General features: G+C 37.2%; 2 protein-coding genes across 3 annotated transcripts in view; one reads left to right on the top strand and one right to left on the bottom strand.

Annotated features, from left to right (window-relative positions):
• Window positions 1–11,951, bottom strand: part of Gmd (GDP-mannose 4,6 dehydratase) — a 31,333-nt gene extending 19,382 nt beyond the window's left edge. Inside the window, exons 1-6 of one of the 2 annotated variants that reach the window (XM_019055177.2) lie at window positions 11,593–11,951; window positions 10,763–11,005; window positions 9,642–9,752; window positions 9,239–9,431; window positions 8,676–8,908; window positions 7,053–7,268 (exon numbers count right to left, since the gene is read on the bottom strand). In XM_019055177.2, coding sequence (XP_018910722.2) covers window positions 7,053–7,268; window positions 8,676–8,908; window positions 9,239–9,431; window positions 9,642–9,752; window positions 10,763–11,005; window positions 11,593–11,652 — 1,056 coding nt within the window. In that variant the 5' untranslated portion in view covers window positions 11,653–11,951. The remainder of the gene's footprint in view (window positions 1–7,052; window positions 7,269–8,675; window positions 8,909–9,238; window positions 9,432–9,641; window positions 9,753–10,762; window positions 11,006–11,592) is intronic. The other variant, XM_019055178.2, reaches the window with a different exon arrangement.
• LOC109039613 (cathepsin F) lies at window positions 11,197–16,363 on the top strand. Its single transcript, XM_019055179.2, has 3 exons — window positions 11,197–11,383; window positions 14,145–14,406; window positions 15,846–16,363. The coding sequence occupies exons 2-3, from the start codon at window positions 14,148–14,150 to the stop codon at window positions 15,890–15,892; spliced, it is 306 nt and encodes a 101-aa protein (XP_018910724.1). The 5' UTR covers window positions 11,197–11,383; window positions 14,145–14,147; the 3' UTR covers window positions 15,893–16,363.

The following is a 16,363-nucleotide window of genomic DNA, read 5'->3' as shown; positions in this document are numbered from 1 at the left end:
TCACACTGAGCTTTAAAAGAATCCCAGAAATTAGAAAATCGTTCGACAGGTTCGCGAGAAAACTTGATTTTACTGAGACCACCTACTGTCAGCGGAAACTCATCAACGGATACGCCAGGAGATTGCATTAAATTTTTGGATTTTTCCCTCGAAAGTGAAAATTGCTAAAAGCAAAAATGTTGAATTAATTTTGATCCTTGTATCTCCTGCTTCAATTTGGTGTATTGTTTTAACATTTTTGATCAATTGCTCAACAGGAAAATCAATTTTTTTGCGACGATCTCATTCGGCAGCACGTTTTTATTTAAAATCGCGATGTCAGATTGCATACATTGGGTAAAAAGAAAAAAAAAAAAAAGGAAAAAAAAAATGATGCGTACCTATATATCAATCAGTATGCGTGTAATACTGTAACAATGTTGAAAAACTTAACATAAAATGGCGGATTTTTTTAAAATCAGATTCACTCAATTCAAGGCACACCGAGTGGATTAACATGTGCCGCAGACGCAGATCTCAGCTCTTCTCGCTAACCGGTTATGAAAAACATCAAACCAATATACTAAACTAAGCTGAGAATATGACAAAAAACTTGGAATAATTCCACTCTTTGCTTCCAGCTTTCTTTGCTTACACTACGAGCTGTGAAAACTTCGGTGCGGTCTGCTAGTATACCGGCACTAGCGAGGAGTGTTTGATCGATTATCGATATTTCTCCATTTGCAGCTATGGTAAAGAATCGATTATTGAGGTGTTCGTTGCGGAAAGCTTGTCTATCGATCCTTCATAATAGGTTTACATGGGAGATCAACCGATAAATCGCAAAGCACCCGCGGCGACGCGGCGGTAGGTAATCTCGGTAAAATTGAGATTTCTCGCGAGTCCATCGACAAATTTTTAAATCGTTACCGAAAGTTTCGGGTACATGCCGATGGCCAAAGCGCAAAACCACGTATCTCCACTGCGGTATTTCAAAATTTCTGTTTCTATTTGAATTTTTCGACGAGAGACAAGGCGACTTTACAGCTTGAAAAAACGGAATATTCTGCTAACAGAGAGGAAAACTCAAGGAAGCAAGATATTACATTGACTCGTTTTCCAAACGAACTGCAAAGTATGACAGAAAGTCTGCAACGTCGCAAGTTGCGACGTTGCGACTCGCAACTGGAGATACGTGGTTTTGAAATTTGGCCATCGATATGTCTATCACGTAAGTATTTACTGATTTCTTGTCTTTCCCAGTTCAGCGGGCTGATTGTTGGAATTGATAGACAAAGCGATAGAGAAAAAGGACATAATGAGTATGGAGCAATCCTATGGGTTAATTTGGGTGGTTTTTTTAGACTAAGGGAGAAAATGATGAATTGACTAAAGGGTCTCTCGTGGGTTGCCGTTCATTAGTCTATTACCTACCTCCTTTGTCCATTGCAACCACCAACTTCCACCAATAGAATCCAATCTTATCTTTTTTGTCTTCATTGTCTATAGCTTTGTCTATCAATTTCAACAATAGCCCACTGACAATGTAAAATAATGGAACTCACTATTTAAACGACCCTGAAAATTCGCTCTACTAAAAATTTTGCCATCTTGGACTGAAGTCCCGTTTCCCAAGAACGGCCATTGATAGAGACAATGAAAGGAAGCATTAAAATAATGAGTAAGTTTTTCAATTATGAACGACTGAAATTAAAGCTTGTGATAATTAATGAAAAAAAAAATTAGAATAAAACGGGTTGATGATGGGGTAATAGAAGGGAAAGTGGGGAGAACGAAACGAGAAAAGTGAAGAGATCACATCATCTGTCCACCGTCAGTACACACTTATTTCATTAATTTACTTATGTAATCATTCAACGAAGTTGTGTTCGACCGAGATATTGATGAATGCAAAATCCTTGTTAATATGAACTCGCGAAAGTGGTGTAGAGGCTATGATACAACTTTATCGACCTCTATGCGGCTTAAATTGCATTATCAACGAAATGAAGGCGGCAGCAACATCGCGCTAGTATCTAATCTATCTCAGGAAAGCTTTGTTTTGGTTTTCAAGCCCCAAAATTTGAATGAGATAGAATAAAATATAATATTCTGAATGGAGCAGTAAGACGAAAATGGAAAGTGTAGGTAGGAATCGTGAACAAAAGAGCAATACTGATAATTTAGCTCAATAATTCAGCACATTATTCAATGGAAATACTCTCCAATTCAGGCAAAATATGTTCGCCAACATTTAGAGCGAGAAAAAAATCCGACATCTTGGCTGAAGTATATAGTTTTTGCAGCACAAAAGCGTTACTACCACATATTTTCTAATATGCTTCAATAGTCACCTAACTAATTGGATTCAATTCATGGTTTCAAATGGTCTGCAATGTAAGGAGGGGAAATCTGTGGGAATGAGTTATTTAATTTCGACAGTTTACAAGTTCTACGTGAATTCCAAAGAGTGAAAAGCCTATTCTATAAATAAACATGCTTTCTTCCTTGCCATCATCTTTAAAGTTGGTTGTGTACCAACTTCCAGATGATTCTATCATTAAATATTGTAGGGAGGAAAAATCTAAAATATTAAGAATCCATGAGGGCACGTGTGATTTTTTTTTTTTTTTTTCCAGTTTGGAGAAGCATAAATTTTAAAACATAACAAACACCACTGACAAGGACCTGATGTGTTTATTAGTCAACCAAGAGCAAGCGAGCGCCCCTTGACACAGAGCTAAATTAAAAAAGCAAACAAAAAACTCGTTGACTGAAAATTTCGGAAATGGATAGAGGAAAAAAGAAATGTCAATATTTGCATCTCTCCTTGCCGTGTCATGTTTCAGGGAAACAGAGATTCTAAACAAAGTTAGAGCAATTATTTATTTTCCATGAATCATGTTGGAGAAGTTTCTACTGAGGCACGTGGAAAGAATAAATCATACTGAACTTTCTTTTGGTTGGGTAACATTCATCGCAGTTCTGTTGCATTGATACCCATCTATCAAAAACATATGGAGAGCTCATACTTTTTGTCTTTGCTTTGCAATAATCGTATTTCCTTCAGCTGCAACCACAATGTAAACTTAAGCTTTCTGCCAGGCATCATTAATTTCACTTTTATTTTTAGAAAACAAATTACTACAGAATTGCTGTGAGTGAGAAATTAAACTGACTGATGAAAATTTTTAGGGACTTTTAAGTTCTTCTCTTTTTTAGAATCACCTTTGGAATATTTCACTTATGTGACCCGTTTGAGGTAGGAAATTTTTATTTTTAAGCTGAGTTATTGGTGCACATACAAAAGATGTACAAAAACTTGTAATTATTCGGATAAATTAGGACTAGACCCATCCTAATGCTGAAAACATGCAGAAAGTCAATTGGGAAGCCAACACTCAAATACATACAAATATTGATGAATTATGAAACGTTCAAGTTTAAAAGGATGATTTTTCCTTTAGAAAAGCATGTTCCTATGCTTTGGTAGTGAACAACTTTGAAAGGAATCAAAGTAAGCAGAAAAAATCCACCAAAAAGCTCAAAAAGCTGTTCTCACACTCGGAGAAATTAAAATGACTGAAAAAATGATCTACTACTGTTAGAATGAAACTGCAAATCCGTTTCAATCAAAGCATCTGAGTGCCTTCAAATTCCTATCATGCAGCTTGCCATACTCTCACCAGTCATAGTGCATATAAGATGGAAAATTCTGGCCAAATATTAAGGCAATTAACTTATGATAACTAATTTCCGAGTTATGTAACATCCACTTACTCCAGACACACACTGAGAAAGTAGATAATGAATATTAAAAAATATGAGCTCTATTTGTTCAATATTCAAATTCAGTTGTGAGTCTGCAAGGAGTACAATACACTAAATTAATAACTGACTAGGTAAGATTTTGGCATAAATTTGCACCATCGAAATGCTTCTCTCCATTTTCTTTCACTCAAATTTAAAAATGCCTTAAAACTCAATTAGGACATATTTTATGTGGACTGCACTGTTACTCTTTGAAAAAGGTCAAGACTTCAACTTATTATGAAAGTTAAAATCGAGAGTGATAAAACCATAGATACTAGAAGGATTAAAAAACTCCTTCCATTTAGACAGGTCCAAAATATCCTCCTAGCATTTACTTGAGACTTCCTGTTACATCAATGCTAATGAAGAGGAGACAGGTAACAGACCACTGGCACAGCTGATATTTTCCTTCCTTAAATAATTATGATCTAAGTTCCTTGGATAATTATAATTTTACTTTTTAGAATATTTTCATCATTTTTGCATTTCATGCATTGAAATGATCTTAAAACATTTTCAATAGTAATTGATGCAAAAATAGTCGGGGAAATCTATCAGTCAATTTTATTCAGACATAAACATCCTCTAGAATTTCTTGAAATTAGTGGCGGCACCTAGAGAAAAGCTTTCTATTGGTGCGCTCATTGATGTGAAAGAATAATAAACAAGCAGTGAACTCCAACACAATGTGTTGATAAGGCGCGTCATTAACTCGCACATATCAACCCCTTTAGTTTTCATTTACAGAGATTTCAAAAAAGGCAAGCAGCACAACAAGAGAATTCACGATCCAACAGTGCAAGGTCAACGACGCACCTTGACGAGACCGTGTATTGTGAATCTAGAAAGCTATTCGAACAAATTTAAGTTTTTTGATCTGCCTCAAGCAAAATCTTATCAGATTCTTGAAGAAAAGTGCTACGGAAAAATTTAAGCGAAGAAAGGAAAAATTCTGTCGAACTCCTAGAAGATAAAGTCGATTTAAAGGTATTTTGGGGCTAAAATACCCAAATCACCGGTATTATAAATCCCGTTATATTATTGAAAAGAGATTTACTCGATATAAATGCAATTGTATTAAATATGTCTTGATTTTTTTATTTGAAACGTCATTTCATGCAAAGAAGCTTAACCATGTCCATGCTTTATTCATTCATGAATTGAAAGTAAGCAATCCACATCCCGAAAATCTACCGATTTGCCGTTAAAAATTGCAGAAACTTGATATACCAGGTCGATGTACCCACTCTTTGAATTTACCAATCGATTTAGTGAGTGCACGTATGTGAAAGTCAAAATGCTATAGTCATTTTGGGTGCATTCATTTTTCATGAAACAATTGTAAGTAATTTCAATCCCGAAAAACCATACATTTTCCGTATAAAATCGAAAAAATCAAAATATGTCGACTCCCTGACGTGAAAATTAAATTCTACGTGTGAAAATACTTATGTATCGATATGCTGAACAGAATGCCCGCCTCTCCTCGTAATTTGCAAACCGTTCCTATACTCATCTCAAAATTTTTCTCAGAGCTTTGTGTTATTATCAGCTTCCATTTAAACCCCGGTTTGATGGCCGATTCGGCTGCCCAAAAAGCAAGCCATTTTTGAAGGGCTCTATGAGAAATTCGTGATATTATCAGCTCTCAGGAAATCACCCCATGGGTAAAATTGCTGGTATAAATTTTCGAGAGCTTAAAATAATCGTATTCAAGAAACTAAGGCATTAAACTATGGAGTCAATTTCGTTTTAATAATGTAACGGGATTTACTTGTCTTCAGGTCAAAACTCATACAAGGAAGCCCCTTGCAAGAGGCTAATTTTTTGTAATTTCACTCAATTTTTTCTCCTTTTTATAATTGAATTGCTTGTCACATTCTGAGGTCAATCATATTAAATTGTAATTTATACATTTCTTTTTTTCCCCCTTCATTTTATTTTTTGTTTGGAGAAGTTTTGTTGATTTCTTCGGATTTCGAATACTGTAACTTCTCTTCTATTTGGCCGATTTTTATGAATGAGACCTCTTTTAATTCGTGTTTCAACGGAGAGTAAGGAAAAAATTGCTAAAAACTCGCGAAACAATTTTTTTTGAAAATTGGGCGAATCCTAGCGTGACGGTGAAATGGTTAATGAAGCGTAAGTAATTGGGCGAGGGGCTGAGGATCCCGGCCTAGCTTGGCGACCGTCATTAGCTATTGTTCGTAGAGACGCCGACGCAGTGATCAGGAGCGTGGGGAAGAGAGGGGTAAGTGGATTCCTGTATGAGCCACGTTTAGCTAATGGTCTAATGAGTCTCGAGGCTCATCACAGATTGCACTTACACAGATTGCACTGTATTTCTTAGTTTTAATAAGAAATAAAATATAATTCTGTAAAATTAGTAAATAAATACCAAGACATTTATTCAGAATGTCAAAGACTTTTTTTTTTTTATTGGTATTTTAACAACAATCTACAATATATGTATTCAGTTGACTTTGGATAGGACGCCTCACAAAGACTGACTGAAAACTTTTTATTAACCTCATATGATAAAAAATATTATCAGCTGACACTGACATTGTTGTCAGATGAACAGCTTTATCAGAGCACGGGTACCAACTTTTGAAAAGTATAACAGAGGTTTGGAGATCTGTCAAAGCAACGTTTTGAACAAAACGGAGGAGTTAAATTCTCATTCCGAGAGTGCCGACCTGCTCAGCCATCCTCGAATCAGTTCGCTTGATTCTGCTTATATATGCATATTTTAAATCAGCGCGTCGTACTCTTAGGCTTTTTTTAAGAAAACCAAGTAACGTAGACTCTTGGTATTCACTGCACATAAACTAGAGAGCCCCAGAATGAGAAACAACTTTAAATCATAATTATTGACGGATAAATAAACTTTTTACACGCTTTGGAAAATCTCAGAAGTTCGCGGTAGTCACTTTTCGGTAAGGAACTAAGGGACTCGGTTATTGTATCGAGCAGGGTTCGAAACGATCGCAAAGGCGGTATACTACGTATACGCGCCAAAAAGTACTGAAAAAGTTTACTTCTAGGAAATTTGTCAGTCTTGGTCCATTATTCTCAAAAATGACTGAGTTTTTTCTAGTAAAGAAATCAAATCATTTAACTATGTATTTACATGAATTGAAACGTGAAGTTTATCCTCCAGAATTCACTGCTTAGTGTTTCTACACGGAGCTCTACAAGCACATGAACAAAATATTAAGATAAGGAAAACAGAAAACTGAGGAAATAATTCGACTTACCACTTCTGTAGGGCGAAAATATTTAGGATTGACTTTGACTCGGACAATTTTTGTAGCTTCCTCAATGCCTACTTCATTCACGCCTGAACCTTGCCAAACTATCCTCTGGCCGATTAGTGAAAATGCTACCTCGACAAATTCCCTAACACTGTGCGATTCTCCTGTCGCAATGACAAAGTCCTCTGGCTTTTCCAACTGAAGCATCATCCACATGGCCTGAATTCCAAAATTAAAAGGAATACATGTAATATCAAACCTGAAATCTTCAAAGATTACACTTTGAGAGAATTGAAGTAAGTACTTATGAGAAATATAGCATAAGTTTCAAAATCTGTGTAGTGCCCTTTAGCCTAGTGATGTTAAGCTTATTGGAAAGTTTAAAATTATACTTTTAAGCAACAGGGTTCAAGAAAAAAGTCAGGAAAATTTTGAAAAAAGAGAAAAAACAATTGTAAGTAATTAGAAAACCAGGGATACTAGAAAAAAATAAGGAAACTAGAGTAATCTGCGTTTGTATGAGCAAAATTCTTGCTTGTCAAGAAACTAAAGTTTACTTGAGTTTAATCGATGGCTAAATTAATTTCAGCCTGCGACAAAATAAAAAAACTTTCTTGCGACCATACATCAAAGGAGAAAGGAGATCTTTGTGAAACCTAGCTCTAGGTTGTTATAATTGGATGCATAAGATTTTTATCAATTGATAATTTTACTTAAAGCTTCATAAGTAACAGCTGAACAGTAATTTCAGTTTGTCTGTGAGCGGGATACTAAATCTCATTGATTCTAGAGGAGACTATAAACACTTACACCTCACTTACATTTTGATTTTTGATTTTCAAAAGTGATGTGTTTTGCATGAAATTTTGACAATCATATATATGTCGCAGGCAATTAGCAATCGCCGGCAATTTGCAAGCGGTTCACATGTTGTTTCGATAAATCGCAATAATGTGCATCGGCATAATGCAATTATTAAGGGCTATGGTCTTCAGAAGTATGAGCTCGGCTTGAAGCGCCTTCATTTTTCGTGATACTCTACGCTTTGTCACGATGTTAGTTTAGTTGCTCGTCCGATCTCAACCAGACCAATGTCACGGAATTCATTGCACGCTCTCCTGAGTGTGCATATTTCTACCATGTTTTTAAGGATGGAAAAGTGTCTATTCACACTATAGGCAACATAATCAGCACTCTAATCTTGTTCTTTTATTTTTGAATTATAAGATTTTCTATATTTATTCACCACTGGCTTGCACATTGCCGGCGATTGCTAATTGCCTGCGACATATACTTTGCAAGATTTTAATTTGAACCCTGTCTAGTGGTCCATTCACTGAAAAAAGCAAGCTTTGTCACGCACTGTGAAAAGATTATTAGGACGTGGAACCAAACAACTCCCGAAGTTAAAAATTGATGTGCTACATAAACATTGAGGCAGCATGTTGCGAAGCTGTTTGACAGATCCTACATGCTTGCCGTTTAGACACAGCCAATTTTTTTACCACTTGCTCTGCCTACCGGATTAGAATTTCTGAGATTACAAATCTTTAAAAATTCAGCTGGTAGTAGCTATTATAGCACCTTGTCTAAAATTAAAGCGAAATGAGATGCAACGAGACCAACCTCGACATAATCTTTGGCATGACCCCAATCTCGTTTGGAATCAAGGTTTCCAAGCTCTACGAACTCAAGTAATCCGAGGTAAATTTTAGCAACTGATCTTGTGATTTTCCTAGTGACAAAATTTGAGCCTCTTCTTGGACTTTCATGGTTGAACATGATCCCATTAACAGCAAATATATTGTAAGCCTCTCTATAATTTACAACGATCCAATATGCATAGAGTTTGGCTGCAGCTGAAATACAGAAATACAAAGAAGTTGAAATGAGCCACATAAAATAATCTTGACCAGGAATAAATAACTAAAAAGCATTTACAACTTCAATAATATTCATGTAGGTAACCATTGAGACCGGGTCTTATAATGCTCTAACTTATTGTTTGCGTCTTTTTACTTAATTAAAAACAAAATTTTAAAACCCATGTATTGAAGATCTTATGATTTTCACTGTTGAAACAATTAAGTTTTCTGCTCATTGTTGGAGTGCTTTTTCAAAAATGAGAGCGTCTTTTTTAGACGCTGAAAAAATGGTGCTTGAGTAGCTTGAGGTATTCCTTTACTTACCATATGGGGACCTTGGATAAAAAGGTGTAGTTTCTTTTTGAGGCGTTTCAACAACTTTGCCATACATTTCAGAAGTCGAAGCTTGGTACAATTTTACAGAGTCTTCTAGACCAGCTGTACGCACGGCATCTAGTAAACGGAGAGTGCCAAGTCCATCAACTTCCGCTGTGTATTCACTTAAATCGAATGAGATCTGAAACAGAACAGTACAATTTAAGCTAGAGATAATAAGCAGGCCTAATTGCGAAATTGAAAATCTTAGAATACTTAATAGAATGTTCAAAAATGTTTCTGAGTTCCTAAAACATGACACTTGATACTTAAAAAAATTAGTAAGAGTATTAAAACAATTGATCTGATCAGTCAAAATTCAGGTGCTTTTATTTCTTAGTTTTGTAAGTACCTGTTCGCTACTTCTTGCTGATAGAACAATTGACATGCATATAGATGATGAAGCTGCAGAAATGGGTCTCTCAGTTTCCAGTGTAGCAGGCTTCCCGTCATACTTTATTGTCTGCAAGGAAAATTACAAAATGTCATTTCTTGACCACTTTAGAGAATTTTATTCTTTGTGTGAAAAATACTCTGTGCATATTTCAAGTCATGATGTTAGTTTGGTCTCCTTTGAAAAAACAAAATTGGAAGAGAAGCTTTTGAACACAGCAGTGTCTTTGCAGTTTCACTGTCAAGAAGTAGAAATTGTAAACAGTTGAATGCTGTAAATGGTGGCAGCATACAAACTGTGGCTGAAGATATTGCTATGCAGTATGTGCATTTAATAAAAAACTTTTAACAGTAAGTAATTCTTAGAGCCAAGAAAGTATAATGGGAGCCTGAGCTTTCTATGAAATCTTTCGTACATTCTTTGGCTTTGTATGTGATTTGCACCCATTAAAACATCCGTTCACCATAAAATTATTGAACATGAAGTGGCAATCCTAAATGCCTTGCATTTTACTCGATTGACCAGTGAGTAACAACCTTGTTATTGTTTCAAACTATTCTGACTAATTTTGTACCTTGAAATTCATCCTCGTTTTCAAATCTCAGGATAAGTTGTGAGGTTGCCTGCTTGCTGCACTTTGCTATGATACAAGGGCATAATATGCATTCATCGAGATACTTAAGTGCCTTTTATTCAGGGAGAAGAAATAAGAAGGAGCGCAATTTGTTTTTGCACACCTCGTCATCATAAGAATTGCACTCCACTGAATTTTGAGAGGTCGTCACCTTTCAGCCAGAGTATCACAAATGCCATGCGACATTTCAACATTTCCGCCGCCATTTTATTTTCTTACAGGGAAATTTTTGGTTGAATCTGTTTGAAAATTTCACTGAATTTTATCAGCAGCGCAAAGAAAATTCGGTGAAATTTTCGGACAGCTTCGTTGAAAAATTCCTCTGTAAAAAAATAAATGGCGGCAGAAATTTTTTAACGTTGCATGGTGCTTGTGATAGTTTGGCCGGAAGGTGACGGGGTTATTCTGAAAACCACTCAGAATACCTTCTGAGTGAAAAATTTACCTTGACATGACTTTGGGCAGCAAGATTATAAATCTCTTGCGGACGAATTTTGCTGATGAGTTTGACTAAACAACTACTATCCGTGAGATCACCATAATGCAACTTCATTTTACCCTCCGTGTGGGCTTCTGGATTGGAATACAGATGTTCAATGCGGGTGGTGTTGAAAGTGCTAGCACGTCGTACGATTCCATGTACATCGTATCCTTTTTCCAATAACAGCTCTGCCAAATACGAGCCATCCTATAAAAAGTATGAAGAGGTTATAAAGACATAGAGATCATTGGCATAAAAGGTAAAACAGTCAATGACTCAGGAACAAACATTGACAGGATGCATCACTTTGTGGCTGGATTTTCATCCTGTCACGAACGGAACGAGATGATTCATGTGTTATCACCGCGCTATCACAGGCCAATCAGAGCTGTACAGGCGAGTTTGTTTACATCAGAGCTGACACTGACACATCCATTAATCTGTTATCTTTGCTCCTCATAATGGTATTTATTGTGAGTGTGTGTGCGAGTGCATAGCAAGAATTTTACACCATTCGGACTCCTGAAACCTTCGGAATATACTTGTGACTAAGAAAACTACAACATTGTTACTACAAATCGCCACGTAAGTAAATCGTACGTAAATACGAAAGCCGGGTAGAGTGAGTCACGTCAAACTCCGACCGGAAAAACAGGGCGTAGGGGGAGTTAGAAACGAAGTTATTGAAATCACACTTCCGGAAAGCAATGAATTACTTCTCGACGAAAGATCTGATGCATTTAATTTCCATTTAACACAATAATCGCACTCTAAGTAATCACCAGTTTACGTACTTGCCCTGTAATCCCTGTGATAAGGGCAACTTTCTGTTTTTCGTTGTTCACTTCCGCCATTTCGGATTCAGTTAGTGCCAGCACCGTACTTTGAAAGTTTCACTATCCCGATTGCTTTAAAGAAAAGGACGCTAGCAGGAACATGAATTGAGTCGAATGAGACATTATTTCTTCCTCTTGAGTTGTCGCTATTCTCCACCCGACCACTAGCTGATAACGAAAATCAACAAAAATGACGTCAGCAACGCGCGAGCACTCGGCCTAAGTCGGGCGCGTTCGGGTGCTCTCGGTTTTTGCCCGCGGGAGTTTTAGCGGGAAGTTTGAATTGACGGACTTGACTCCGATTGTCCGACAGATCTGAGGGAAGAATTTCATGAGCCGCCCTGCGACGCGACGTCCGCAGCTTCACTCATACACTTTATCTACCGTTGAGACTATCACTAATTACTTCACACGACCAGTGTGTAATTTAAATCAAAAAGTAAAAAAAAAAAAATTAAAAAAAAAAAATTATAAAAAATTACACGATGTACTAGTTTCTCCGCCAGGAAGCTCTCCCCGCAAGAAATCGTTCACCACCCGCCCGCCGCGCCGAGGGAACCGCGGCGCGGCGTGCTGGTAGCTCGAAACGCGCACTGACGCCTTCAAACCTAAGGGGCAACTTCACGCATTGCGCAATGCTTGAAGTATCCCCTTAGGTTTGTAGGAGTCAAATCGCGTTTCGAGCTGGCAGCACGCCGCGCCGTAAACTTGCACACAATTAATACGTTAGGATGTTAAAATCTTGGCAAATTGACATCAAATTCGAAACTAGCGACTCAAAAAACGTCAGCAACGAAACTTTCAGTCACTATACGACTTACTTCTTCCTGTTCTTGAGTTTTGGACCATAGTACGCCGCGGGCGGCGACTCATGAAATTCTCCGTTGTGCTCAATCGCCGTTCGTCCGTCACTTATTACTTTCGCTCACAACTGAGTTCATTCCAATTTCTTATCATAAGGGTATTGAATAATGTATGATGTTATACTTTAACCGTTCTTTGTTTGTGACTTGTGAATCACAAGACATCCATCTTCAGTATTACTTTCTAAAACTGTAACCTCATTCAGAAAAACATGTCGAAGTCTCGGTGGAAGGGGGGGGGGGGGCTGACGTTAGCTTTGATTCCTATTTTTAATGCTTTACACTGTATTCATTATATCTTAAGCTACTGACAAAAATAACATTGCACGCGTGGAATTCTAAAATTTGAAGATAAAGATGTGAGTTTTACCAACCGTTGAATGTAAATACTGAATTCTATTTAAGTAAGAGTTTTCGAATGCAAAAATTTTATTGCTTCCTGTGAATGTACTTACAGAGCCAACTTGCCTCTCAAATCTTTTAAAATTGTTTTAATATAGGAACTGAAATAAAGGCTTTTTGACCAAATCTTGAACTTCCTCCTTTCACTCCTTAAATTTATGAGGTAACCGTCGAGAACCTCACCTCCACCCTTTTGAAGAACATAAAAGTGTCCTAACCTCCCCTACTCTGCTGTGCTAAGGAACAACGCCGTATGAACCTTTGTTCGTTGCCAAATTTCTTGCCGAATTTTCAGGAAAGCTCATGAAAATTTTCCGTCCAATTTTCCAGAGAATTTTCTTCGCAATGTGATTTAAAAGTCTCAGATGATTTCAAGTAGGAGTCTTCATTATTTGAGTTAAAAATTTCATATTTTTAGAGTGAACATTTGGCAACTCTCGTATGTTCATACGGCGATTTTTCTTAGCACGTCAGTACTCGTCCCCTGTCCCATTTTCAAAAAATAACATAAAAAGCCTGACAAATAATTGAAAATTTTGTTTTATTGGAAAGCATATTTTTTTTAAATTTCGGGAGGCTTACGCAAGACTGATTATGAGCTTAATCCTCCTTTCTTATCTCGTATTACTCCTTAAGGCAAGCGTGACCCCATCCCTTAAGTAGCTTACGTAATGCTTGAACGGCCGCGGACCCTACATTTCAATCACGCACTTATTTCAGCTTTGATCCACCGAAAAAAAGGGATGCTGATTTAACATTCTGGATGTAAAAAAAAGGTGCGAAAACTCACAAAATGCTGAATTAACCGCTACAGCAGTTACTTTAGCGATGTCAAGATGTAAAACTAACTGCTGCGGCGGTTAGTTCAGTGTTTTGTGAGTTGTCGCACGCTTTTTTACATCCAGAATGTTAAATCAGCATTCTTTTTTTTTCGGTGATTCTATTGTATTGCCTACGCAGTGTTAGCGTTTGAATACCGAATACCAGTGGCGTGGCGTGCTTTGCGATATATCGATTGATCTGCCATCTAATCCAATGGAAATGGATCGATAAATAGGGTGCTCGCATCGAAAACCTCATGCAATAATCGATTATTTAACATAGCTTCAAATGGAGAAATATCCATCGATAATAATCGATCATTCACGCCTCGCCACTGCTGAATACACCCTCCGCATCTTTTTGCGAAGGGAATAAACTCTCAGACATCTGTAAGTTCTCTGAATCGAATCCTTGTCATTTCAGGTAATGGCAAGCTCGAGTGAGGAACTAACCGAAGGTCAGCGTTTAGACGCCGGTATAATGGAAATTGACCCGAACAACGACGAGCAGGTCTCAGCCAAGTTCCAAGAGTTTAAAAAGCACTTTGACAGGAACTATGCGGACTCTGCAGAGGAGGAGAAGAGGCTGAAGATTTTCAAAGACAACCTCATCAAGATCCAAAAACTGAATTCAAATCCCGAGGACACTGCCACCTACGGCCTCAACGACTTTGCTGATAAATCCCGTGAGTCAGTTTCTGTAATTTATACTCAACACACTTACGACGATATGTGTACAGGGTGTCTAGCATCAGGATTTTCCCAATTTTCCCGATTCTATCAGGAATTGAGGTCAATCAGGCTTTAATCCCGATTTCATCAGGACTCGAGGAAAATTCTGTCGTAAAATCAGAATTTGAGAGAAGTCGGTCGTCCGCTTATTTTCCGTTAATTATTCGCCATCCGACCTTTAATTTTTCTCCGCAAAAAATCAGGATATTTGATCAGGATTTGGAAGAATTATGACATCAGGATTTAGCAGTAAAAAATCAGGATTTCCCAAAATGAAAACCAACTAGACACCCTGGTGTAAAATTTAAAACAGAGATTCATAGGGTTAAAGTCAAGAAATGAAATCTTCTTTATCATCCTACCAAATTTCGCCATCGGTCCACCCGTGTTCCGTATGTAAAAAACAATCGGATTTTTTTTTTTTTTTTTGTGATAGCGACGTTTAAACAATTAAAAAAAACAAATTTCGAACAATTGACAATGTTGCTATAAAAACCAGCAATAGTTTACCTTATCGGGACAGGACCCAACGCTGGAATCATGTTAAGGCGTAAAAGAAACAAGCGAACCGTCCTCATTTAGTACTGCATACGCCGAACACAAGCCGACTTTCATTAAAAAACGCCTGGATGCAACTATTCGAGCTCCAGGGATGTCCGTGTTACCTACGCACAGATTTGAAGGCGTTTTGACGTACCGGGTACTTACCGCTTCACCCGCGGCGGCGTGATTGTTTCAAGAGATCTGAAAATGACAGAGCGCCTTCAATTCTTCGTTCATACCATGAAAGCATCTTTTAGGCACGAATATGTGCTCACAGGTGTAGGATGTGCCTTTTGCCTTAGTTTTGATATCGCGAAGTGCTGAGCATAATTCGTAGAGCACCTTTATAGTATAAAGCCATGCTGAAGAAATGTATTGTAGTATAAACGAGAAATGGCAGACCAGTTGCGCTGTTCACGGAATCGTGTTTTGATGATTTCCGATGATAGATCAGCAAAAAATAATAGAGTTCGTCTAAACGCCAAGTTTCCTCATCCAATATTGACGGAGATATCGCCCCTAAAAATACGCGGCGTATAACGTCATCTACTGCTGTAGTGTACGCCACAATTTCCTCCGTGTTTTACGTCGAGCAACCTGTGCAAGTAATAAGTGCATCACTGATTGATAAAACCCAAGGTGGAAGAAACCTCAATACCATACCATATTCAAAGTTTGGAAATTCAATACCTAAAGGGTGCAACCTTTCGAAATATTTCAAGAATGATAACCTTTATTTTTATCTCACTGCTATTAAACTTTAATGTGGTATCGAAACCAAAACTTAAATTGTAACACTTACTAATTAATTAATTTTTTTTTTTTTTTTTTTTTTTTTTTTTTTTTTTAGCGGAGGAAATGCGAATGCGGTGTGGATTAAGGAGACCAAACCAATGACCAGGTGCTGAACACCGAATTCGAAAATCATTTTATCGTTTTAAAACTAACAATTGTATCGTAATCAGTCTTTTAACTTTTCAAACTATTACAGTATTACAGTATCATCGGGAACTCAGATCTTTGTTTTAACACTCTAAGATTCAATTTTTTCTGAGGAAAAGGAGGGACGAATACCCCTTGTGATTTTGAAAAATAAGGGTAGCTCCCGGAGAGAGAGCCTGCCTTTACCTGAGGCATGAATCAAAAATGTTTAATTTTTACTACAAAATAACTACTTGTACATATTATTCTGTGTTGTAAAAGTGAATTTCCCAAACTGAATCTTGCAGCAGTCAATGCTTACAAAGTCTTTGAACAGACAGACTAAAATAAAGTATAGCAGCAAATATATATGTATTGTTTTACAAAGTTATACACCATAACCGTCCAAAATTTTTATCAAATAAAATCATGTTACAATTTTAATAA

Source organism: Bemisia tabaci, chromosome 2 (assembly GCF_918797505.1).
Source record: "Bemisia tabaci chromosome 2, PGI_BMITA_v3".
NCBI classification, from domain to species: Eukaryota; Metazoa; Arthropoda; class Insecta; order Hemiptera; family Aleyrodidae; genus Bemisia; species Bemisia tabaci.
Note: the sequence above shows the minus strand (reverse complement) of the source record. Positions and strands in the feature narration are given on the sequence as shown.